Here is a 26,042-nt window from a genome sequence, read left to right as displayed (position 1 = left end):
ACGCTCACTACCTCCTGCCCAGGGTAGATGTCTCTGCAGTTTGCTGCTTGCACTAAGTGGGGGAAGGTAATTTGATGATCAGGGAAGATGTTAAACAAGGAAAGAAGCATGTTTTCTCTGATTGAGTGGAATAGCCTATACAACCTGTCGGTGGTCCCTGGGACCTCTCTTGATCCCATTATCTGTGGCTTTTGCCTTTGAAACATGCTTGGAAGCCATGTCCATTTTTTTTCAGGTTTCTTTTCCTGCACTTGTCTTGGGCTGTGATTTCTTTCTTTAGCCTAATTCTTTCTACTTCTTACTTTTTAGAAAACTCTCATACTTTCTGATTTACAGAATGTATCTCTTCTTGTTTTCTAGCACATCTACAAGTTGCCTTTAATACATTTTACATTATTTATTAAAATTGGAGGGGGGAGGAGAAGGCTTCAACCTTATTATTCTGTCTGCCTTATTGAGCTAGAAGTCAAGTTCTGCCTTTCCTTCTCTAATAAATAGAAAAAAAATGTTATCAGGCTCCTATCAAACTCAGATGCCTGACACATAATGAGTAAGTATTCAATAAATGTTTTTTGGTTGTTGAATAAATTGTTATTCCCCAAATTTAGGTTATAAATCTGGTACAGAGCTTACATGTAGTGAAACCTCTCATTTCCTAGTTTCCTCAGCTTTTAGATGGAGATAATTACAGTAAAATTGTTGTGAAGATTAATTAAAATAATATACATAAAATTTTGGGCACATAGTATTGAGAAATGTCTGTTTTTATTATCACTTTGAGCTATCATCATTCAGTTTTTGGCTGTAAGTTTGGTCAAATAAAAATAGGACTCTGATTATTTAGCCAAACACATTTTTTGTCAGGCACTATTTCAGGTGCTGCAGAATCAGTAATGAGCATACTGGCAAAATGATTTATTGATTATTAAAGAAATACTGAGGCAAACTTTTACCTAAATCCTTATCATCAAAACACTAATTGGTAAAATCAAAGAGGAGGGAGTTTCATAAAGTAACAGGACATCTCAGTAAGCAGATACAAGCATAACCAGATGTAAAACCTGTCCTATATAAGAGCAGCTTTCTAAAAGTTCAGAGAAAGATTTTGTAATGTCCATGTCTTCAATCTTAAAAGGAAGATTAGCTCAAGACAAAAGAGAGACTCAATAAAGTCAAAATTCGTACAGTATAATCCTAAATTGGTTTTACAAAGAAGAAAAGGGTAACAGATGCAAACACAATGGCTACAGCAGGATTCCTCCAATGAGCTAGGATTTTAGAAGGATATGAAATGAGTTAATATAGACAGATTTATAAATGTGCTTTCTTTTACTCTATAACCCTGAGAGATGGGCATTTTTAACCATGTTCCTAATGTGAGGCTGAATTTCAGAGAAAGAATGATATGATGATTTTCTCAGAACATAAAAAATTAAATAATAATAAAACTGAAATCTCCAATGAAAAATATTAAAAGACAAAAGCATAAGGATAGAGAATTTAAGATTGAGAGATTTCAAAACAGAGATACGAATGTTCACAATCATCAAATAGATTTTAAAATATCACAGGCAGAAAGACACAGCTAGCATTGAGATAAGAGGTAAAGTCTATATTTACCTGCAGTCGTGGCAGGTCAGTCCTTTGTTTATGATGGCAAGAGTCTTAGGATTAAGGTCAGAAAACAGTTCCAAGTTTCTACATTGCCATATGTACAGCCATGATTAACTCAGTTAACTCATAGGAACCTCAAACAAATTTACTCAGCAAACATTTATCGAGCAGCTACAATATGGCAGTTCCTCCACTAAACCTTGGAGTTGAGACAGGCACAGAGTAAGAAAGGAAATAAAAGCAATTAAGACGTAATAAATGCCCCCAAAGAACTAATGTTTCCCTGGGCCAATAAACAATTAATGCCAGTATAATAATGTAATGAGTACTGTAATTGCTATACAGTTTTAAATTTATGAGTACACAGAAAAAAGTGATTAATTCTTTCTACACAGGTCAAAGTTTCTATAGATGTGCTAACATTTAAACTAAGTCTTTAGGGGTTAATAGAAGCTTAGAAACTGCAGAAGAAATAAACACTTAAAACAAAATAGGAAACACATGAAAAGCCCCAGGGTAGTGAAAGAACACAGATCATTTGAAAAACAAAAAGAATATCTGTGGGTGGAATATAAGGATAGAAGTATGCCAACCATTGGGAGATCAATCTGTATTTTTAAATGTGATGTAAGGAGATTAAATTTTAGAGGGCTAATTCTGGTAGCCATGAGGAAAATGAATTTATGGCAAATAAATTAATTAGAAAGCTGATTTCAGAAAAAAAGATGAGCAGAGATGGGAAGAGAGGACTAAAAGGTTACAGACACACTCGGAAAAAGTTTAAGAGGAGAACCAATAAGATGTGGGAATAATGGAAAATAAGTATTCTGATTTTGTTTTATAGTTTGTATAATTGTATGTAGTAATACTATTATTGGGGATGAGAAAAAGAGAAGTCTTAGGGTTAAAGACAATGAAATCATCTTTTCAAAACTCAAATTTGAGATGTCTAAAAATAAACATCTACCAAATAGACACAACTAAGGCAGGGTTTGTGCTCAAGAGAGAGTTTTGTCTGGAAGTAGTTTTGAGATTTACCAGGGGATAACTGTACAATTAATCCATATTCAGGCTTATTCCATTAAAAAACTTCCTCCTGCCCCGCTGCGTCCTCACTTTTCCATAACTCCCTCTCATTTTTTCCAGTCAAATCTGAGAGTTGTTTACGTTTGAATGAATCAGATCTTATTTTTTGCATCATTTTTCAAACTATCCTCAGCAGGCCTAGGATACTTTAGCTATTCCAAACTTTATTTCAGGGTTTTGTTTCAAACTCTCTTCTCTTTTTATTCTACATACTCTTTCTGGAAAAAACTCATAAATTGTCATTGTTTCTATTGCCACCTAAATGCTGATGATTGCCGAATCTATATTTTAAGCCAAGCTTGCTTTTGCTGAGGTTTAGGCTGCTGTTCCAAAGTGCCCGCATTAGAGCTCCATTTTGGTTTCAATGTCCAGATTGCATCCTTTTCTTCCTCCCCTTTCACCTCCTTTCCTGTGTCACCACTTAGAATCTACTCTCTTATATATCACATCCAATCAGTCCCCCAAAGCTAAATATTTAATCTTATAAACATCTCTCTTTTTAATATGCTTCACTTTATATTCCTACCTCAAATAACCATCATCTTACACCCAGAATACTATTTCTAACTGGTGTCTCTTTCCTCACTGTCAACTCTTTTTCACACCACACCCAGGGTGATTTTTAAATACTTATAACTATTTCCACTTCCAGTATAGCTGAATAAGTACCCACTGGACTGATCCTGCAGCAAACAACCATTGTAAAGTCTGAGGGGAAAACAAAAAACACCCAAAAGCATGGGAGAGCAAACAAAAGCAGTCAGATTCTGGACAGGGGTTGACCCTTAAAAGAAGGAAATGCCTAAGGTTAATTTCTCATTCTTATGGCTTTAAGGTAAGGTCACAGTTAGCCTTATTCACAAAAGCTAAAATTCTTTTAGAGAAATCACAGTCCTTGTGGCCTGAAGAATGAGAAAGAAGAGTTTAGGTTAAAATTTAGGGGAGAATCTCATGAAGGAGAGATCCAGAGAATGGGGAGCCCCAAATTCTGCATATAAACTGTGCACATTTTTTTTTCTTTTTTTTTTTTTGCGGTACGCGGGCCTCTCACTGTTGTGGCCTCTCCCATTGCGGAGCACAGGCTCCGGACGCGCAGGCTCAGCGGCCATGGCTCACGGGCCCAGCTGCTCCGCGGCACGTGGGATCCTCCCGGACCGGAGCACGAACCCATGTCCCCTGCATCAGCAGGCGGACTGTCAACAACTGCGCCACCAGGGAAGCCCTGTCCAAATTTTTGACCTCTGAACTATTCATGAACAGGGAAACTCAAGTAGCCCTATGGATAAAGTAAGTTAATTGAGATTTGAACTATTTCCTAAGAGATAGAGTTTGCAGTTTCAGGTCAACAAATTTAATTGCCTTGTAAAACAAAAAAAAAATATCAACACCCTTTGGAAGAATGTAACAATGTTCAAAATTACCAACATATGAAGAGCCAAGAAAATGTAACCATTTCTCAAGAAAGATAACAGTCAACCAAGACTAACCCTGAGATTACACATATGTTAGTATTACTGGACAAGAATTTTTTTTTTTCTTAGAAGATGTTGGGGGTAGGAGTTTATTAATTAATTTATTTATTTTTGCTGTGTCGGGTCTTTGTTTCTGTGTGAGGGCTTTCTCTAGTTGTGGCAAGCAGGGTCCACTCTTCATCGCGGTGTGCGGGCCTCTCTCACTATCACGGCCTCTCTTGTTGCGGAGCACAGGCTCCAGTAGTTGTGGCTCACGGGCCTAGTTGCTCCGTGGCATGTGGAATCCTCCCAGACCAGGGCTCGAATCTGTGTCCCCTGCATTAGCAGGCAGATTCTCAACCACTGCGCCACCAGGGAAGCCCTGAACAAGAATTTTAAAGCAACTAATCTAACTGAGCTCTTTGAAGTAAAGGAAAGTTATCTCACAATGAATGAAAATAGAAAATTTCACACACAAAAAAACTGTAAAAAGAAGCTATAAGAATGAGAAAAGATACAGTATCTGAAATAATATGCATAATCAAGATGTTAATTTATGCCACATCTTCTGGATAGGTGTTGTGTGTGTTCTCTCTTTGTAACCTATGCTTTCCTATGACATAAATCTTAGTTAAGTCTCCAAACTTTCCTAAACAGAAACTATCAATAGTCAATATAGCTTTCAAAAATATTTGATAGCAGAGATAAAGATGAAGGTTTGCATCAGACATCCTACAGAAAACTTAATATCTCCCCATCCACTGGATATTTCTCTTTCCAATTAATACAGGAAGGATATGAATGTGAATTATGTTATGTGGAGCTAATATTTGCTAGGGTTGTTCCAGGTGTTCTAGAAGTATTATTTCTAATGCTCACAAAATCCTTGCATGGTATGCATTACTCTCTTCATTTTACAAGTAAGAATAATAAAGTTTAGAGATGCAAAGTTATTTAACTAAGGGAATAAGGCTAAAACTGTTGCAGAACTGTGATTTGAATACAAGTATTTCACATATGAAAAGCGAAACAGTTCTTGGATCTAATATACTAACCCACTTTTCCTTCATCTCTTTATTTTCCTAAGTCAGATCCTTGTTGCATCTCACTTGGTTTATTTGTAGTAGTCTGCCTGCTTTCCTCCATTTGCAGCAATGGGAATACTGCATGCAATTTTATTTTTCCAACTTTATGGAAGTATGATTGACAAATAAAATTGTATAAATTTAATGTGTATAACATTGCAATTGACATATGCATAAATTGTGAAACGATTAGAACAATAAAATTAGTTAACACGTTCATCACCTCATATAGTTACCTATGTTTTATTTTTGGAGTGAGAACATTTAGATATACTCTCTTAGGAAATTTCAAGTATATAATACAATATTGTTAATTAGAGTCATCATGCTGTACACTAGATCCCCAGAACTTATGTATCTTATAACAGAAAGTTTATACCCTTTGACCAACATCACTCAATTTCCCACACCCTCTGGTTCTAGCAACCACCATTCCATGCTGTTTCCATGAATTCAACTTTTTAATACCCACCTCAGTGACACCTCTTTAGTGAAGCTGTATATTGCCTAATAGGAATTTGGTTTGTATCTCTCTTATATCTAGTGTAAATATATAATTTATCATATAAACTGGAATAATTTTTAGAGCAAAATGAGTGATAAAAATAATTAAGCTTAGAACAGTTTTTGAAATTTTATTGATGAATAAATTGCTTGTTACTATTGTTCTAATTTTTTCAAATAAAAAACACATATCCAAGTAAATTGAAGGAAACATTAAATTTTTTTCTTTTCATTGCTTACTTTAATATTTAAAAATAATACACAGTATAATTATTCTTGGTGGATATATTAGTATATTTTTATGTATACCAATATGTATACATGTATATCCATGTATTTTGTTCAGTTTCTTATGAGTATCTCCATTACTATGTCACTATTATTTTTCTGAAGGATAATTTTCAAATTATTCTTAGACATTTTAGTTTATTTAAAAAATTATCTGAAATCTTCATCAAAATTGCATTTTATGATTACTGAAAAAATAATTGCATTTTATGATTACTGAATTTGAAATTGTCAATATTTCAATTGACTCTTCTCTGTAGCTCATAATATTTTTAATGAAGAAAATATTCTCTTAATGAGCCCACAGCAAATTGTGCTAACTGGAAATATTTTCAATTCCTTTTTAAAAATATTTACCTGTGTACATTTTTTATTCTAAATATCACAGTTACTATCATTTTTGCCTCTCTTTAGAGTATCTTTCTTGAAAAATATTTATATAAGAAAAATTTATGTTTTCTTTAACATTTGCCAGTTTTTGTCACTGGAAAATTATAGGTATATTCAGTTACTTTTTATTCAGATAAAGAATATACGTTTATCCAATTCAAATAGTACATGTATTGGGCTTCCCTGGTGGCGCAGTGGTTAAGAGTCCGCCTGCCGATGCAGGGGACACGGGTTCGTGCCCCGGTCCGGGAAGATCCCATATGCCGCGGAGCGGATAGGCCCGTGAGCCATGGCTGCTAGGCTTGTGCATCCGGAGCCTGTGCTCCACAACGGGAGAGGCCACATCAGTGAGAGGCCCGCATACAGGAAAAAAAAAAAAAAAAAAAAAAAAAAAAAAAAACTGTAAAGGGGCTGAATGTATTTTTTTTTAAAAAAATATTTTTTTCTGTGTTTATTGAGATGAACATGTGATTTTTATTCTTCCTTTGTCAATGTGGTGTATCACATTGATTGATTTGCAAATATTGAACCATTCTTGCATCCCTGGAATAAATACAACTGGATCATGGTGTTATGACCCTTTTTATATACCGTTGGATTCAGTTTGCTAATATTTTGTTTAGGCTTTTTGCACCTATAATCATCAAAGATATTGACCAGTAATTTTCTTTTTTTGTAGTGTCTTTGGTTTTGGTATCAGAGTAACAGGGGCCTCATAAAATGAATTTGAGAGTGTTCCATCCCTTCAGTTTTTTGGAATAGTTTGAGAAGGATAGTTACTAATTCTTGTTTGTATGTTTGGTAAAATTCTCTGATGAAGCCATTCGGTTCTGGACTTTTGTTTGCTGGGAGTTTATTATTATTATTATTTTTACAAACAATTTCACTACTACTGATTGGTCCGTTCAAATTGTCTATTTCTTCTTGATTCAGTCTTGGCAGGTTGTATGTTTCTAGAAATTTGTCCATTTTTTCTAAGTTACCCAATTCACTGGCATGTAGCTATTCATAGTATTCTCTTATGATTTCTTGTATCTTTCTTGTATTGATTGTTATTTCTCCTCTTTTATTTATTGTTTTGTTTATTTGGGTACTCCCTCTCTTCTTCTTGATGATCCTGGCTAAAGGTTTATCAATTTTATCTTTTCTACAAAAACAGCTCTTGGTTTCATTGATCTTTTCTATTGTTTTTTGATCCCCATTTTTCCTCCTTGATCTTTATTATTTCCTTCCGTCTGCTGACTTTGGGATTTGTTTGATTTTCTTTTTCTCATTTTTTTAGATGATAGGTTAGGTTGTTTATATGAGATCTTCCTTGTTTCTTGAGGAAAGCCTGTATTGCTGTGAACTTCCCTCTTGGAACTGCTTTTGCTATCAATACATTCCATAGATTTGGGAGTGTTGTGTTTCCATTTTCATTTGTCTTGAGGTATTTTCTGATTTCCTCTTTGATTTCTTCATTGATCCATTGGTTTTATAGTAGCATGTTTTTTAGTTTTCACATGTTTGTTCTTTTCCCATTTTTCTTTCTGTAATTGATTTCTAGTTTCATACCATTGTGGTCAGAAAAAAAGGCTTGATATAATTTCTATCCTCTTAAATTTGTTCAGAATTATTTTGTGTCCTAGCATGTGATCTATCCTGGAGAACATTCTACGTGTACTTGAAAAGAATGTGAATCCTGTTGTTTTGGGATGTAATGTTCTATAAATATCTATTAAGTCTAACTGGTCTATAGTGTCATTTAAGACCACTGTGCCGTATTGATTTTATGTCTGAATGATCTGTTCATTGATGTAAGTAGGGTGTTAAAATCCCCTACTACTATTGTATTATTGCCAATTTCTCCCTTTATGTCTGTTAATATTTGCTTTATATATTTAGATGCTCCTGAATTGAGTGCATATATGTTAATGAGTATGAATCCTCTTCTTGTATTGATCCCTTTATCATTACATAATGCCCTTGCTTGCCTTTGATATAGTCTTTCTTTTAAAGTCTATTTTGTATTGCTACCCCTGCTTTCTTGTTGTTTTTGTTTGCATGAAATATCTTTTTCCTACCCCTCACTTTTCAGTCTGTGTGTGTCTTTAGCTTTGAAGTGAGTTGCTTGTAAGAAGCATACAGAAGGGTCTTTTTTTTTAATCCAGTAAGCCACCCTATGTCTCTTGATTGGAACATTTAGTCCATGAATATTTAAAGTAATTATTGATAGGTATGTACTTATTGCCATTTTATTACTTGTTTTCCAGTTGTTTTTGTAGTTCTTCTCTGTACATTTTTTCTTCTTTTTATTTCTTCCCTTACAGTTTAATTTGAAATCTATTCATGATAAAAACTCTCATTAAAATGTATATAAAGGGATCATATCTCAACATAATAAAGTCCATCTATGACAAACCCCCAGTTAACATCATACTTAATGGTGAAAAGGTGAAAGCTTTTCCTCTAAATTCAGGAGCAAGACAAGGATGCCTACTCTTGCCACTTCTGTTTAACATAGTATTGGAAGTCCTAGCCACAGCAATCAGACAAGAAAAAGAAACCAAAGCCATACAAATTGGAAGGGAAAATTAAAACTGTCACTATTTGCATGATACTTTATATAGAAAACCCTAAAGCCTTCACCCCAAAACTGTTAGAACTAATAAATGAATTCAGCGAAGTATCAGGATACAAGATTAACATACAGAAATCTGTTGTTTTTCTATATCTAATAATGAACTATCAGAAAGAGAAAGTTTAAAAAATTCCATCAAAAAGAATAAAATACCCAAGAATAAATTTAACCAAGGAGGTGAAACAACTATACTTTGAACACTTTAAAACACTGATAAAATTGAAGATGATACAAAGAAATGAAAAGATGTCTTGTGCTCTTGGATTAGAAGAATTGATATTCTTAAAATTTCCATACTACCCAAAGAATCTGTAGATTTAATGTAATCTTTATCAAAATACCCATGACACTTTTATAAAACTAGAACAGGTAATCCTAAATTTCATATGGAACCACAAAACACCCTGATTTGCCAAAGCAATCTAGAGAAAAAAGAGCAAAGCTGAAGGTTTCACTCTCCCAGATTTTAGACAATACTATAAAGCTACAGTAACCAAAACAACCTGGTACTGGCACAAAAACAGACACATACATCAATGAAACAGAATAGAGAGTCCAGAAATAAACCCACACATCTATGGTCAATTAATCTTCAACAAAAGAGGTAAGAATCACGATAGAGGAAAGACAGTGTCTTTAACAAGTGGTGCTGGGGAAAATGTACAGTTACATGCAAAACAATGAGATGAGAGCACTTCCTCACACCATACACAAAAAAAATTAAAATGGATTAAAGAGCTAAGTGTAAGACCTGAAACCATAAAACACCCAGAAGAGAACATAGGCAGAACACTGTTTGACATATTATAAATTGTAGCAACATTTTTCTTTTTTTGGTTCTGTCTCCTAAGGCAAAAAAATTAAAGCAAAAATAAACAAATGAGCCCTGATTAAACTTAAATCCTTCTGTACATAAAGGAAACCATGGATTAAAAGAAAAAGACAACCTTTGTAATTGGAGTTAATATTTGCAACTAATATGACTGGCAAGGGGTTAATATCCAAAATATATAAACAGCCCATGCAACTCAATATAAAAAATAAGTAAATAATTGGCAGAAGACCTGAGTAGACATTTTTCTAAAGCAGACATACAGATGGCCAACAGACACATGAAAAGATACTTAACATCACTAACTATTAGATAAATGCAAATCCAAACAACCATGAGATATCACCTCACACCTATCAGAATGGCCATCATCAAAAGGTCTACAAGTAATAAATGTCAGTGAGGATGTGGAGAAAAGGGAACACTGTACACTGTCAGTGGGAATGTAAATTGGTGCAGCCACTTGCAGTATGGAGGTTCCTCAAAAACTAAACAGTATGGAGATTCCTCAAAAAACTAAAAATAGAATTAACATATGATCGAGCAATTCCACTCCTGAGTACATATCTGGAAACCTCAAAAACACTAATTCGAAAAGATATATACACCCAATGTTCATAGTAGTGCTATTTACAATAGCCAAGATATTGAAGCAACCCAAGAGTCCATCAACAGATGAACAGATAAAGACACACACACACACACACACACGAATATTACTCAGCCATAAAACAGAGTGAAAATCTGCCATTTAGAGTAATGTATATGGACCTAGAAAATACACTTAGTGAAATAAGTCAGACAGAGAAAGACAAATACCATATGATATCACTTATATGTGGAATCTAAAAAATAATACAAACAAATGTATATAGCAAAACAGAAACAGATTCACAGATATAGAAAAAAAACTAGTGGTTACCAGTAGGGATGGGGAAAGCAGGAGAGGCACATTAGGGGTATGGGATTAAGATATACAAACTGCTATGTATAAAATAGATAAGCACCAAAAATATAACGTATAGCACAGAGAATTATAGCCATTATCTTGTAATAAGTTCTAGTGTAGTATAATCTGTAAAGATACTGAATCTCAGGTATATAGAGACTATATACCTAACACTGATATAGTATTGTAAGTCAACTATACTTCAATTAAAAAAATAAAAATTAAAAAGAAACGACTCAACTATGACTTATGTATAAGAAACTCACTTTAGATCTAAAGACACGCAAAGACTGAAAGTGAAGTGATGGGAAAAGATATTCCACACAATTGGTAACCAAAAGAGAGCAGGGGTGGTTGTATTTATATCAAACAAAATAGACTTTAAGTAAATAATGTCACAAGAGACAAAAAGGACATTATATAATGATAAAAGGGTCCATTGACCAGGAAGATTTAATAAGTATCTCTATCCCTATCTGTCTATCTATCTATCTACCTCTCTTTCTATCCCCAACATTAGAGTACCTAAATATATAAAGCAAACATTTACACAACAGAAGGGAGAAATAAAGAGCAATACCATAATAGTGGAAGATTTTAATACCTTATTTTAAATAGTGGATAGAAATAATAAGGAAATGGATAACTCAAACACCACTATAGACCAAATTGACCTAAAAGACATACAAAAAACGTTCCACCCAATGACAATGAAATACACATTCCTTTTAAATGTACTCATATCTTTCTCCAAGATATATCACGTGTTAGGCCACAAAATAAGTTTTAACAAATCTAAGAAGATTGATATCATCGCAAGTATCTTTTCTACCCACAATGGAATGAAACTAGGAATCAATAGCAGGAGAAAAACTGGAGAATTCACAAATATGTAAAAATTAGGCAACACCCTCTTGAACAACAATAGGTCCAAGAACTCAAAAAGGAATTTAGAAAATATCTCAAGACAAACAAAAATGAAATCACAAAATACCAAAACATATGGTATGTACAAATACAGTATTAAGAAGGAATTTCATAGTGAAAAACAGCTACATAAAAAAAGAATGATCTCAAATCAGCCACCCAACTTTATATCTCAATGTGCTGGACATTGATTTCATTCTCACATGTACAGCAAGATGACAACAATCTGGCCAAAGCAAGTAAGAAGCAATAAAAATAGTAGTAGCTAGCATTTATTGAGCACTTACTATATACCATACATTGTTCTAGTGTTTTACTTCTGTTAGTGGATTTATTCCTTACCATAAGTCTGTCAGCCAGATGCTATTATTTCCCTTTCACAGGTGAAAAAACTTAGATGCAAAGAGGGCAAATGACTTCCTCTAGGAAAAATATATATATTTACAGGTTTTGGAGATTAGGACCTGGACATCTTTGCATGCCGTCACTCTGCCTACCCATGAATATATTAGGTAGCCCGGCAAGGGGGTCTTAAGGTTGCAAGTGGAGTTAAGGCTGCTAATCAGATGACCTTGAAGAGGTTATCCTATATTATCCTGGTTAACTCAATGTAATCCTAAGGGTCCTTTAAATGTGGAAAAGGGAGCAGAAAAGTCAATGTCAATGTGAAAAATACTTGACTGACCATCACTAGCTTTGAATATGGAAGAGAGCTATTAGTCAAGAACTTTGGGCAATTTCCAGAAGTTGGAAAAGGCAAGGAAATGAATTGTCTTTTAGAGTCTCCAGAAAGGATACAGCTCTGCCAACGTCTTGATTTTAGCTCAGTGAGACCTATTTCAGACTTCTCAACTTCAGAATTGTATGATTATTACAGAACTGTGATAAATTTGTTTTGTTATATTAAAGATATACATACACACCTATACATATGTGTGCATTTGTATTTCAGTGTCAGGAGGTGATAAATGCTATGAAGAAAAATCAAATTTGGTTCAAGGGTTATGGATAGGAAATGCTAATTTATATGGGGTGGTCAGGCCTGAGGTAACGTTTAAATAGAGATTTGAATGAGATGAAAGAGCAAGATATCTGGGAGTCAGACATTTCAGATGAGGAAAGAGCAAGTGCAAGCTTCTCCAAGTCAGAAGTGCACGTCACATCTTGAGAAATAGCAAAAAGTCTACTAAGCCAGAAGAAGCTTAGCCAGAGGAAAACTGTGGGGTAGGGATACTGCTGGTGGTTACAAATGGGATGGTTATCCTAATGATTTCCGGAAGGGGAGTGGGAATGAAGGTAGAATGGGAGACCTTTTACTTTTTCCCTATTATTTATGTTTTTTGATGATGATGCACTGCTTTTGTGTTTTTAAAGAATTCTCATTACAACGCAGTGGTACGAGAAATCTGAAGCACAGAAATGACAAGTGTAAAGATGAACAATGTACTTGCAGGGTTTATCTAACCTACTTGGTTCAGTTCAAAAACTGAGGGAGAGGGGTAAGAAAGAATCAAACTATGCCGTTGTTATTCTAAATTATTATCTATTTGCACTTTTACACATTTTTCCCTGCTGAGTCTGTATACCCACATCAGTAACAACGTGTATTTGTGTGTGTGCAGGCAAATATGCTTGCTTGAAACTCAATTATTCGGTATAAAGGGGAATTTTTAGAAGTACAGAATGAGGAAGATTATTAAGTAGCCCACTTACAAATCTGTGCTTACCAGGATATCTTGAGGGTACTAATATTATGGAAACCCACAGGTACTTTAGCAACATGGAGTACAATTGAGCTCACGGGACTTGCAATCAGACCGCCTAATTTCAGACCTTGGCTCTACCACTTTCCAGCCTAGGGACCTAGAGAAAGTCATTCACCCTCTAAGTTTTTTTTCATGTGTAAAAGGGAGATAATAGCATATGGCTGACTGAATTGTGGTAAGGAATAAATCCATTAGTAGAACTAAAATACTAGAGCAGTGTCTTGCATTTAGTAAGTGCTCGATATACTATTACTGTTATTGCTTCTCTGTTCTTTATTATTGGGCTGCAATTCACATACTTTATACACACTGACAACTTGCTAACTCGAAGCTTTTCTCCAAATATGCTGCAAGAGACTACCCAGGCAATTTTATTTGCTTCAGCTAGTTTGTTGTCACCTTGAATGCATGTGCAAATGAATCACTGTAACCCTCCATATTTAAAAGCGAAATAAGCCAGCACAACCTACTACCCCTAGGCAATAGAATGTGGTCCAGTTGCATTAGCCAGTACTTTCTCCTGGTGACTGCTTTTCTGTTTAAATATTACTTAAATATTTCATCAGAACTGATTTTACCAATAATCTCTGAAAAACAAACAGACCTCATGTTCCCTGGACAAAGTTAAAACAGACTTTATATAACATGATTGCAGTTGAATCTGATCTCTGGTCTTTATTCAGCTAGATAAGACTATAACTTTGAGGAAAACATTTTAAATATTGATCAAAGTCAGCCCTGATTGGTTTCTTGATTTCCTCTAGTCTTCTCTATCGGGGTTTAAAGGCTTTGATTTAGTTTTAAGAGTGTTCCATTTACAACCTAGATGACTTCACACAAACTTCTCAACTTCCTTGAGTCTTGGTTTCCTTGACTCTGTGCTCAAGGATTGCTTTTTCCTGTCTGTGAAAATCGCAATACAGTCTATATCATTCACTGTCTCACCGTTTTGTGACAAAAGCGAGAGACAGGATTATCACTTTTACCCACTTGCATATGGAAAAATTAAATGACTTTCCTAAGTCATCAACTAGGTCTTTGGGCCAGGTCTTTTAGTTCCCTTCAGACTATATCATTTAAGTTAATAGAATAACAAATGCTGTTCTTTAAAAAAAAAAAAATTAAATAGGTCAAGACCACAAAGTGATTCACAAGACTGATAAATCTTCTCTGTTATAGGTCAAATGTAAGAATTTTTTTTTACATACTATCCATTACACAGAGACTGCTTTATTTTAATCACATTTATAAGTATCTTTTTGTCCATCAAGAATCAAAGAGAAGATATCAAAATCTTTCTAAATTTTCAACATTAATAAATTCTTAACTAGAAATGTCACCAAAGACCTTTTATTCAGATTTAAAGATTGATTTATATCAAGATGTATATCATTGTGTTAATATTTTAATGTATGCTTCAGTTGAAAACTCTAATTTGAAATATAATATTCTTTTAAAAAACTGGCTGCCTTTTCTTTAAATCAAAATTCTCCCTTTACTTATTTTAGTTTGAAAACATGAAACGCATTCCACCTTGAATCCATTGCAGTAGTTTCTAGTTTTCCTTTTCTCAGAATGTTGTGCCTCTGCTGTCTTACTCAAATGTTGATTCTGGTCCATCATTGAAATGCAGATATCATGTGAATGTTTTCAATTTTTGTCGATGTTTCGTTCAAAATGATCACCTTTTTGGAGAGGAAAGTTATAATTTATTTCACTTTAACAATTCAGAAATGAGAAAAGCCTCAAGGTCAACATCAATCAATCAATAATTCCACTAATATTCATTCAGGACCTACCATGTCCTGAGCACCGGGACACAAAAGGAAACACACACTCACACACTCACACACACACACTCACACGTATACAAATTTCTAGCTTTAGCGAGATTGTAATTTAGGAGGATAAATGTATGGAGGGGAACTTGACACAACAAATAAAGTAATATAGAATCACACACTAGATGGGATTAAATAAATTATCAGCAATTACCTATTGGAAATAAAATTTTGTTATATTTTCTGTATATCTACATTATAAGGTTTAGGAAGGCAAATAAGTGTTTAATTCATCTTTCTGGTTTTACAAAATGCCAAACAGTACCTTGCATATAGTAGATAGTCAAAATGAATAGAAAAATAATGTAATTAATTATAATTAGAGTGGCCTAAAAAGGTTTCAGAGAGAAAATATTAATACCTCTGGAACCAGGCTCAAAAACCAGAGAAAGTTTGGATTTGTTAAAAAGAGCTTAGTGTACTCTAAGTACCTGGCAAAGGGACTATGGCCGTGCTTGAACTTACCATCACCATGATTCCACTTTATTTTAATTTTGTTTATTTTTGAAGAGAGAGTATATTTGAAGTTGAAAGCACAAAACATCAAAAATGACATATAGGAAAAATTCTTCCTCTAACCCTCATCCAGTTTCTCTTTCTGAGGAAGAGTATTATTAGCTTTCAATGAATCTTGTCCAGAAATACGATATGCATTTTTTTTTGTTTTTTTTGGGTTTTTTTTCTTTGCGGTACGCGGGCCGCTCACTGTTGTGGCCTCTCCCATCGTGGAGCACAGGCTCCGGACGCGCAGGCTCAGCGGCCATGGCTCACGGGCCCAGCTGCTCCGTGGCATGTGGGATCTTCCCAGACCGGGGCACGAACCCGTGTCCCCTGCATTGGCAGGCGGACTCTCAACCACTGCGCCACCAGGGAAGCCCCGATATGCATTTTTAATTAAATACACAACATGTTCCTTTTTTAACACAGATGGCGGCATACCGTTACTACAGTTATCTGCCTTTTTGCTCTGCTTTATATACTTAACTTTATACTAATATGGCTTACTCAGTTTTCTTATGGTTCTAGGGTATTCCATTGTCTGTAGTTTATCTACCTAGTTTTATGTCTAGGGAGCATCTAATTTAGATTAGGTTGCATCGAATTATTTCATATTAGAAAAATTTCTTAATATGTCTTTTGATTTATGTGTGATCATTTCTGTAGGATAAAATTCCTACAAGTGGAGTTTTGAGGTCAAATGTAAGAGGGATTAAAATTTTGAGAGTTATTAAGCCCCTATCTTAAAGACTAGTAAAATGAATCAACTTATTTCTTAGATTTGCTCTTTTTTGTAGAATAGTGTGTTATTCACTGAGGTTTAGAAAATGTATTCTTATTTATTCATATGTGCATAATACATATTTATGTAGCAAAAATACCTATTTATGTATAGAAACAAGCATAAACATAGACATATGATTTAATAGGGCACTAATTATACAGTATATTTAATACATGTTCTATATACAGTTGATTCTCATTATTTGCAGTAGTTGTGTTCTATAAAGTTCTTGCAAATGCTGAATTAGCAATTACTAAACATTGCTCCTAGGGGAAATACAGGGTTTGGTTCCTGTTTATCTGTGGTCACAATATTTTTGTCAACCAATGAATACATAACCTTGTTTTATGTTTCCTTCCTGTTAGACACCTTATTTAATTCGTATTATTGATCACTAACATTGAATCTGTGGACAATAGCACTTTGCAGCTCAAGCCTGAAGGAAGCTTATGTAATTCATGTACCTTTTCCGTCAGGCACATCACAGCTCTCTTGAACTTAGGAACACTAGACAGCACTTCAGCACTAGACAGCACTAGACAGACAGCATTATGCTTGAGAGCCATTTTAATAGCAAAATCACCTACAGAAAGCACACAAATGAAAAAAAATGGCTCTAAGTAGACTGTGAAAAGGTCACTTGTTTCTATTACGAGAGCAAAAACAAGAAAGCAGAGCCATATCTTATATCTTGTCCAACCTCAGCTGAGAACGTTCATGTGGGAGAACTCAAATTTTTTGCCACTCTCTGCAGGTATGTGAATGACCATGAAAGAGCAGCAGTATTGATTTGAGGGTTACAAATCCATTTTAGTGAGTAGGAAAATTCACAAATACAGAATCCACAAATGATGAGGATCAACTGTATATTCTATTCATTAATTCATGCAATAAGAATTTATATATATATAAAGTCCGTCAATATACAGAATGCATATTAAATGGCTAATGTACAAATACCGAAATGATAAATATCTGAAGATATTATCACTTGTGTGTATATGAATGTATATAAACATACACATGAATGCAGAAACCCACACCCATGTACATCTAAGTGAATCCTAGTTATTCTATATTTCTGGCATGTGGTCCATATATACCTGGGCCTGTTCAGTTACTGAGTGAAGTGGAGTGAGGAGGGAATCAGTAGTCCGGTCCCAAAGTCACAGGCAGCCTTTTGATAAATTTTATGTCATTTTTACATGAACACCTCTTTCTGTATCCTTTGTTCAGGACTTAAATGTTAGGAAAGCATTTTTACCACTTAATCCTCTGAATTATTTGAAAGGTAGATAGTCACCCTTTAGCTTTAGTTTTTTGTTTGGTTGGTTGGTTTGGCTACTCAACAAACATTCCCGAATGCTATGATCTCACCACTCCTATCCTTGTTGATTGCAATTGATTAAATTATTGTCCTGTCTCCCAGCCTTCTCCCTTTCCTATGCATATCACTTCCATCCTTAGAATCTTTCAGAGGTCTCTTGTACCACACAAAATAAAACTCACGTATAGTATTTGATATTCTTCCTGAACTAAAACCAGCCTTTGTGTTTAGTCTCAATACACCCATAAACACTTTCCACCCTGTGGAACCACTGTCCCCAGAAGAAAGGTCTTTGCTCACCCGTATGTTTCTTCTTAACCTGTAATGTTCTTCTTCATCTCTTGTTTGTAATTCTGCCCCAACTCACCCCTCTTAGATATTTTCCCGTTGTTACTCCCAGTTGAAATAACCTTTCCCACACTGCTGCTCCACTGGACAATATCCCTTGTAATGTAGTCATTCCTTTTCCCTGCATTTCTACTACTTTCCCAAACAGATTGCTAGTCCACACCTCTCTCCTACATATTGGGGAAAAGTATCCAGATAAAAAGTTGGAAATGTAGGCACTTTTACCTTATTTCTGAAAAAGATTAAATTATGACAAATCACTACCTAGTAATTAAAAGGTTGAAATATCAATTCAGGGTTGACTCTAAACACTGTATTTTCCACATCACCATGGCATTTTAAGCCTGACTTGAAGACATTTAACAATTTTTTCTCTGGACATATTTTTTTTCTCAGAGTTCTAAACAGCTAACATGTAAATGAATTTTGGGGATGCAATAAGTTTATAACATAAACCACGATGTTCTGTAAGACAGGCATTCAGATGTAGCATTGCAACTCTTCCTTGAATAATAGTACAGTCCAGTTCTGCTCCCTTTTGATTGGGGTGGAGCAGAGGGAAGAATCTCACCAGCCTCTGCTTATCTGTGCAAGCTTTTCCTATTTGAGTGATCATAGAAAAGCAGTGCAATCCAAGTGATCTACCATGTACAATACATGTGGTACTAAGGAGGGAAAAGGGGAAAACAGCATTTACTAACTTCTTAAACCTTTTATGGGTCTGTAAATAATTTAATACTTTTTAATTAAATAATATTAATAATAATTATAAGGGTAGCCACCTTCCTGAGTTGGAGAAGCGAACTAATATTTTTGAGTCCTTAGTTTGTGCCAGGAACTGTGCTGAGGCAGAAGTTTTTTCTCATTTAATCAGAGATAAAATCATCTAGAAAACCTCTTCTTTTGACCTCCCCTTGGGTCAAATTTGAGTTGAAACAAGGAAAGTTGAGGTGAGTAAGTGGCTATGAGGCATATCCCATTTCTTGATGTTTGCCAACTAACTCTCCAACCCACATTATTTTTTCAGACTTGAAGTTCCACTTGAATAGAAAGTAATAGGAATGGGATTTCAGTCTTTATTTTTAAATTATAAATGTCTGATTTTCTGTATTTTATTTTTAAAAACATCAACCTGAGGCTCAGCTACCTCTAGTAGGGATAGTTAATAAGTTTTAAAGGTTTAGAACATAAGGGTATAGAAGACACATAACATAAAATATGTAATATTTATCATGTCCATCAAAACAATTTTTCCCCTTGAAATTTCTGGAAGTTTCTCACATACAGGAAACACTGAAATTCGAGAATCTCAAAGGTTCTTACCTGGACTTAGGATCCTACAGCAATGGCCACAGGTCCGTCCCTTTATCTGTTGTTATAGTCTCTTGTTAAATAGTTGGCTCGTTATTTTTTTTACAGTCCAATGATGATTAACTACCTTCTTAGGTCATTGTCCCAGGCAAATAGAAGAAAATTAACTACTTATCCTAAGAATCTCCTCTGCATGCCTGTAGTTTAAAGATTATGTTAATAATTTCTCATAATTTACAAATTACTTGTATGTAAAAGATCAAAAATTAAGCTTTACTTCTGAGAATAATTTACATTTGCTTACTCAATTAAGTTGTTTGCATATTTTTCTTTAAAAATACAAATACAACAGATTATCCAAAGTGATAAAACAATTCCACATAGAAAAGACTACAAGGCAATTTAAAAAATTTGTCTACACAAGGACCTACTATACTATACTGTACTATATAGTACAGGGAACTCTGCTCAATGTTATGTGGCAATCTGGTTTGGAGGGGAGTCTGGGGGAGAATGGATACATGTATATGTGTGGCTGAGTTGCTTTGCTGTGCTCCTGAAACTGTTACAATGTTGTTAATTGATATACTCCAATATAACATAAAAAGTTTAAAAATAAATAAAATAAAAATGGGGAAAAACTTTGAAAAATAAAAATCTGTCTACAGGTTCCTTTAGCATTCAAAAAATCAAATGTACTCTTTTGTTTGATATTTGCGTGCAATTCTAATATGATGTGTCTGGATACTGGATGTCCCATATGGAATAGTAAAGTGCCAATTCATTGCAAGACAGGTCTTCTAAGTGACAACAGTTTTAAAGATGATGAAAGTCAAGACTACATTGCATAATAGATGTCTTATATCAAGGTATACAGAAAGTAGGTCACATTATTTCTTTCTATTCACTTGGTTTTTAGAGACGGGGAGACCTTGACACAATTGAACATTTTCTCGGGGTTCTTGAAGTTTCATGCCCTCATTTGTTCATTCAGCAACTCAGATGTTTTTGAATCCCTGCTATATCTCTCTACCTCAGATATTGGGCTCTGTTCTGGAGGTGTACTAATGCAAATAAAATTCATACCCTTCTTCTCTCACATGAATAAATAATGTATATTATATATGTTTTATACATATATGTTATTTATTCATTATAGTTATATATAGTATATATAATATATGTGTATGTAGAGAGACGTGTGTGTGTATACATATGGCTATCATATATAGATAGCAATGTGAATGTATATACATGTACATAGATATGCACATACACATATGAATATATATACGTACATACATATATAGCAATGTGAAGATGCATATGTGAAAACACAGTTACCCCTTATCACTCCTGCAGGACAGTCCTTGATACAGCTGCAACAATATTTATTTAAGTCCTATATCTCAGTTAGTTGATAAATTGGTTCGATCCTTGGAACTGTTGGAATCATGGGAAGAATCAGAGACTGTGGAGGGGAAACGTTAGGAAATATTAAATTTCTCTATTAAAGGGAACTGAGGAATGAAGACCTGGGCCTGGGAAGGTTAGGATCCAGTCATCTATAGCAGACTGGGGCCCACACTCAGGAGATTCTGATTCAGTTGACCAAAGATTATGATGTTTTAATAAGCACTTCGGTGAACTTTTATGTTATGCCAGATTTTGAGAACCACTGTAGCAGAGCTAGAGAACATTTTCAGTTGATTTTGTGAACTTCCTTTTCATTCAGAGTAGGGATATAGTCTAGGGGTTCCAATGCTATTGATTTTCTCTTTAAATTTCTGTTCTACTCAAGTCACATCACTTTGTTTTGAGACAGCTGTGTTGAAAGAATGAAGGTAAAACAGTACAAATTAGTAGACCCTTTTTAATCCCTAAACTAAAGCTTTCTGTTGAAATTCTGGAGTGTTTCCAGAGATCAAAGAGCATTTGCTCTTTTTCTTACATGACTGTTTTAAGTACTTGAACTGTTCTTCTTGTGTGACTTGTGGAAGAATATAGGTGGTCAGGAAAGACGTTGCAACAGCTCTTTCAAGATCAATATTATGCTAACATCCATGAGTCAATAGACTTGCAAAATTTGCTAAAAATAATCTTATTGGTATTTACTTCAGAGATAATCATCCCAGTTCTGATGATATATGGTCTTTGCAATCTGATAGATTTTGATGCCAATTTGTCTCTGCTACTTGCTAGCAGTATGAACCTAAGTAGGTTATCTAAACTTTTCTGAACATGAATATCCGTATCTGTAAAGTAGGAAGATAATACTTGGGGTAAGGATTAAATAATGTGTGCAAAGTGCTTTGCATAGTACCTGACAAATTACAGATTTGATACCTAATAAGATTCAGTGTATGACATTAGTGTATTATAAATACTCAAAGCAATTAATTCATATGAAATGAGTAAAAATAAAATCTCCATGACATGTACCCAGCAGTTTTTATTTCCAGAGTACTCAGAGGGGTCCGCAGGCATTCTTGAAGAGGGAGACTTTAGGCTCAAGGACAACCTGCAGCTGTCTCCTGCCATACTTCTCTTAGTAATGGTCAAGAGGCAGCCCCATAACACATTGTAAATCAACTATACTCTGATAAAATTAACTTTAAAAAAAAAGAGGCAGCTCTGGGAGGCTGCAGATGACTCCTGGAAAGAACCTCACATCTTTCTACCCACTAGAGCCCTGGCATCATCATGATTGATCTTATTGTGGCCATCATTTCTCTTGTGTTGGTCACCACCATGAGAAGTGAGGGATTCCCTGATCACTCTCTTCAGCTCCTGTCTAATCCCCATATGGCTCTGCACCCGCCTGTATTTGCCCTCATCTCCTATCCCTCTCCCAATCCTGAACTGAGATACTTCTCTTGAGATGTTTGGAACTCATGGTTAATCACAAGTAGAATTCCCTCTACCTTTAGCCTCTTCCCTGACACATTTTGCTTCACCTTCTTGCTTTAACGTAAACCTGGCCCTTCCCTGATGACATTGCCTTTCAAAGCTCCTGTGATCAATGGGGGCTACATTGTTCTCCATTTTGCTCCATACCAGATGCCTTGGTCTCCAATTTCCCTTACTGCGCTACTTTCTGTTTTCACACCCTCTTCTCTCAGAATCCATCGTTATGAATCTCATATCTAAAGACTCTATCACTTCATCTTGGTGGAATCATCTACCAGTCCTTGAGTCACTCCTACTTCTTCCATGAGTTTTAGCTCTTGATTCAAAGCCAATCTTTCAAAATATTCCTGCTGTAATAATTATCAGTAACTGTAATGACCATGAAGAGAATACTTCTAATTCCCTGACTTCTTAGCTTTTCAACTTTCTCTTCTTTGATAGCCTTGCTTCTACTCACTCCAATGGATATATCCTAGACTTTGTCACATCAGAACTGCAACTTCTCCATAATACAAGTTTCAAGAATTGGAGTTCCACTATCTGTCTTGCCAGCTCACACACTGTAGTACCCTGGATGCTTCCACTGACCAGGATCTATCTGACCATTGATTGATTTTACCAGAGGTTTCACTGTGCCTTATTTCACGTTGTCATTTCCCTCCATATCTGGGTTAAATTTAATGGTCATGGTAATCACTTTCTTCCATATATCTTCAAGTCATTTGTGACCCTGGCATCATTTTAATTGCTTGACAAAACACAACCTGGATTAAATACAACTCTCAGACTACTCTGTCCATTCATCCATGCTGCTGAACGTGATTGAAGAAAAACCCTCAGCCGTGTTGACTTTAAATTTAGGATCGTGAAGTTCAAATGGGTCTTTCTTGGGCTTAGGTATCGTGTTGCATTTTCCCAATCCATGTCGTCTTGCTTTCTCAGTAACTATCTTTTGCTTTCATCTCTCTCCTCAAAACTCTAACACATCTTTTCCTATCTCCACCTTCAGCTGATGATGATTTCACTAACAAAAATGAAGATCAAAATTTCCCAAATCTTCTTTCACCACATCTGTCTACCTATAGCATCAGTACCACATACTCTGCCTTGATGAACTGTCTATGCTCTAGCTAAGGCCAGCCTCCACTTGTGCACCAGATTACTTCCTCTGGCATTCCCAAGGATAGCAGTTTTTCCTTTCTAGAGAAATGTTCCCCTCAGCATATAATCATGCCATCACTTTCCCATCTTCAAAAATCCCTCTTTTGATCCCATTCCCTTTCCTGGTATTAACATTATTTCTGTGTTATTTTTACTTAAAAAAAAATCTTCTCAAAATGCTTATGTATAATTAATGTTTTCCATACCTTTTCTCATATTCTCCCTTGCGGACACTTCAATCAAGTTTTGCCCCCAACTCCTCACTCAAACTACTCTTGCCTAAGTCATAAATTACCTAAATGCCACATGTAATGGTCTTCAGCTGACTTGACCTATTAGCAGCATTTTTTCAGAGCTGATTACTTTCTACTCAGCACACCATCTTTTATGGTTTTCCTCTTAACTTACTACAATACAATTTAATGCAAATACAATTTGATGTTTTGACATATGTATTCACTGATGAGACCAAAATAATGAACATAAAAGTCACTCCCAGGAGCTTTCTCCTGCCTTCTCTACTATTCCCCATCCTAGACCAAGCCATTGATCTGTTTCCAGCACTATGGATTAATTTACATTTTGTAGAATTTTATACTAATGTAATCAAATTGTACATACCGCTTTTTGTCTGACTTCTTTAATTCAAAATAATTATTTTGAAATTCAATCATGTTGTGTATATCAATAGTTTCATTTCTTTCTATGCTGATTAGTATTCCAAATATGAATATGTCACAATCTATTTACCTGTTTATAGAAATTTAAGTTGCTTTCAGTTTTGGTCTACTACAAATAAAAGTCTTATGGGGCTTCCCTTGTGGCGCAGTGGTTGAGAGTCCGCCTGATGATGCAGGGGACACGGGTTCATGCCCCGGTCTGGGAAGATCTCACATGCCGCGGAGCAGTTAAGCATGTGAGCCATGGCCGCTGAGCCTGTGCATCCGGAGCCTGTGCTCCGCAACGGGAGAGGCCACAACAGTGAGAGGCCCGCGTACCGGAAAAAAAAAAAAAAGTCTTATGAACATTGGTTTATAAGTACTTTTGTGTACATATGCTTTCATTTCCCTTAAAAAATACCTGGTAGTGGAATGCCTGGCTTACACAGGAGGTGTGTGTTTAAGTTTTTAAGAAATTGCTAAACTGTTTTCTAACATAGTTGTATCATTTTACATTCGCATCAATAGTGTATGAGTTTCAGTTCCTCCACATCCTCACCAACAATTGGTATAAATAGTCTTTTTAATTTTAGTCCTTTTAGTAGATGTGTAGTGGTATCTAATTGTGGTTTTAATTTGCATTTCCCTAATAACAAATGATGTTGAGCATCTTGTCATGTGCTTATTTGTTGTTCATCTCCCTAAATATAATTTTCATTTTGAGTTGTTTTTCCTTGTGAAATGTCTGCTCATATCCTTTGCCCAGTTTTTACTGGAATGTTTGTCCTCATTATTGAATGGTAAGAGTTTTTTAGATGTCTTCAAACAGGCCTTTCTTGGATAAATGTTTGCAAACATTTTCAAGAGCAAAAGTTTAAAATTTTGATAGAGTCTAATTTCTTTTTTCTTTACAGTTTGTGTTTTTTGTGTTCTATGTGAGAAATCTTTACCGAAATGAAGGTCAATGAGATTTTCACATTTTGTTCTAGAGGTTTTATATTTTTAGCTATTACATTTAGGTCTATATTCTAGCTTGAATTAATTTTAGTATAAGGTGTGAGGCAAAGTCAAGGTTCATTAACTTGTCCATTGTTATCTAATTTACTTAGCATTGTTTGTTAAAAAGATTATTCTTTCCCTATTAACTTGACTTAGAATCTTTGTAAACTATCAGTGAAACATAAATGTGTTGGTCTATTTCCAGACTCCTTATTCTATTCCGTTGATCAATATGTCTATCTATACATTAATACCATAGTATCTTGATTACTATAGCTTCAAAAAAGTCTTGAAATGAGAAGTGTTAAGTCTTCCTACTTTGTTCTTCTTTTTCAAGGATGTTGTGGCTATTTTAGGTCCTTGGCACTTCCATGTAAATTTTTTGATCTGCTTGTCAATTTCTGAAAAAAACCTCTGCTGGAATTTTGGTCAGGATTGCAGTCACTGTATAGATCAGTTTTGGTATAATTGGCGTCTTAGCAATATTGAAACATATAATTCGTGAACATGGTATATCTCTCTTTTGTTTAAGTCTTGTTTAATTTCTCTCAGCACAGTTTGTAGTTTTCAGTGTACAAGTCTTTCATATCTTTTGTCAAATTTCTTAAGCATTTCATATTTTTATACTATTATTGTTTTATTTCAATTTCTGACTGTTCAGTGCCAGTATATAGAAATAAAATTGATTTCTG

At 34.9% G+C, this 26,042-nt stretch overlaps 1 protein-coding gene across 1 annotated transcript in view; it reads right to left on the bottom strand.

Annotated features, from left to right (window-relative positions):
- Nucleotides 1-19,674, bottom strand: part of LOC309829597 (solute carrier organic anion transporter family member 1B3-like) — a 59,291-nt gene extending 39,617 nt beyond the window's left edge. The window contains exons 1-2 of the mRNA XM_082665599.1: nt 19,634-19,674; nt 15,046-15,197 (exon numbers count right to left, since the gene is read on the bottom strand). Of these exons, the coding sequence (XP_082521725.1) occupies nt 15,046-15,135 (90 nt within the window). The 5' untranslated portion in view covers nt 15,136-15,197; nt 19,634-19,674. The remainder of the gene's footprint in view (nt 1-15,045; nt 15,198-19,633) is intronic.
- Between the last annotated feature and the right edge of the window lie 6,368 nt (nt 19,675-26,042).

Source organism: Grampus griseus (assembly GCF_964374135.1).
Source record: "Grampus griseus genome assembly, chromosome: 11".
Classification (NCBI taxonomy): domain Eukaryota; kingdom Metazoa; phylum Chordata; class Mammalia; order Artiodactyla; family Delphinidae; genus Grampus; species Grampus griseus.
This window is presented reverse-complemented; position numbering and strand designations above follow the sequence as displayed.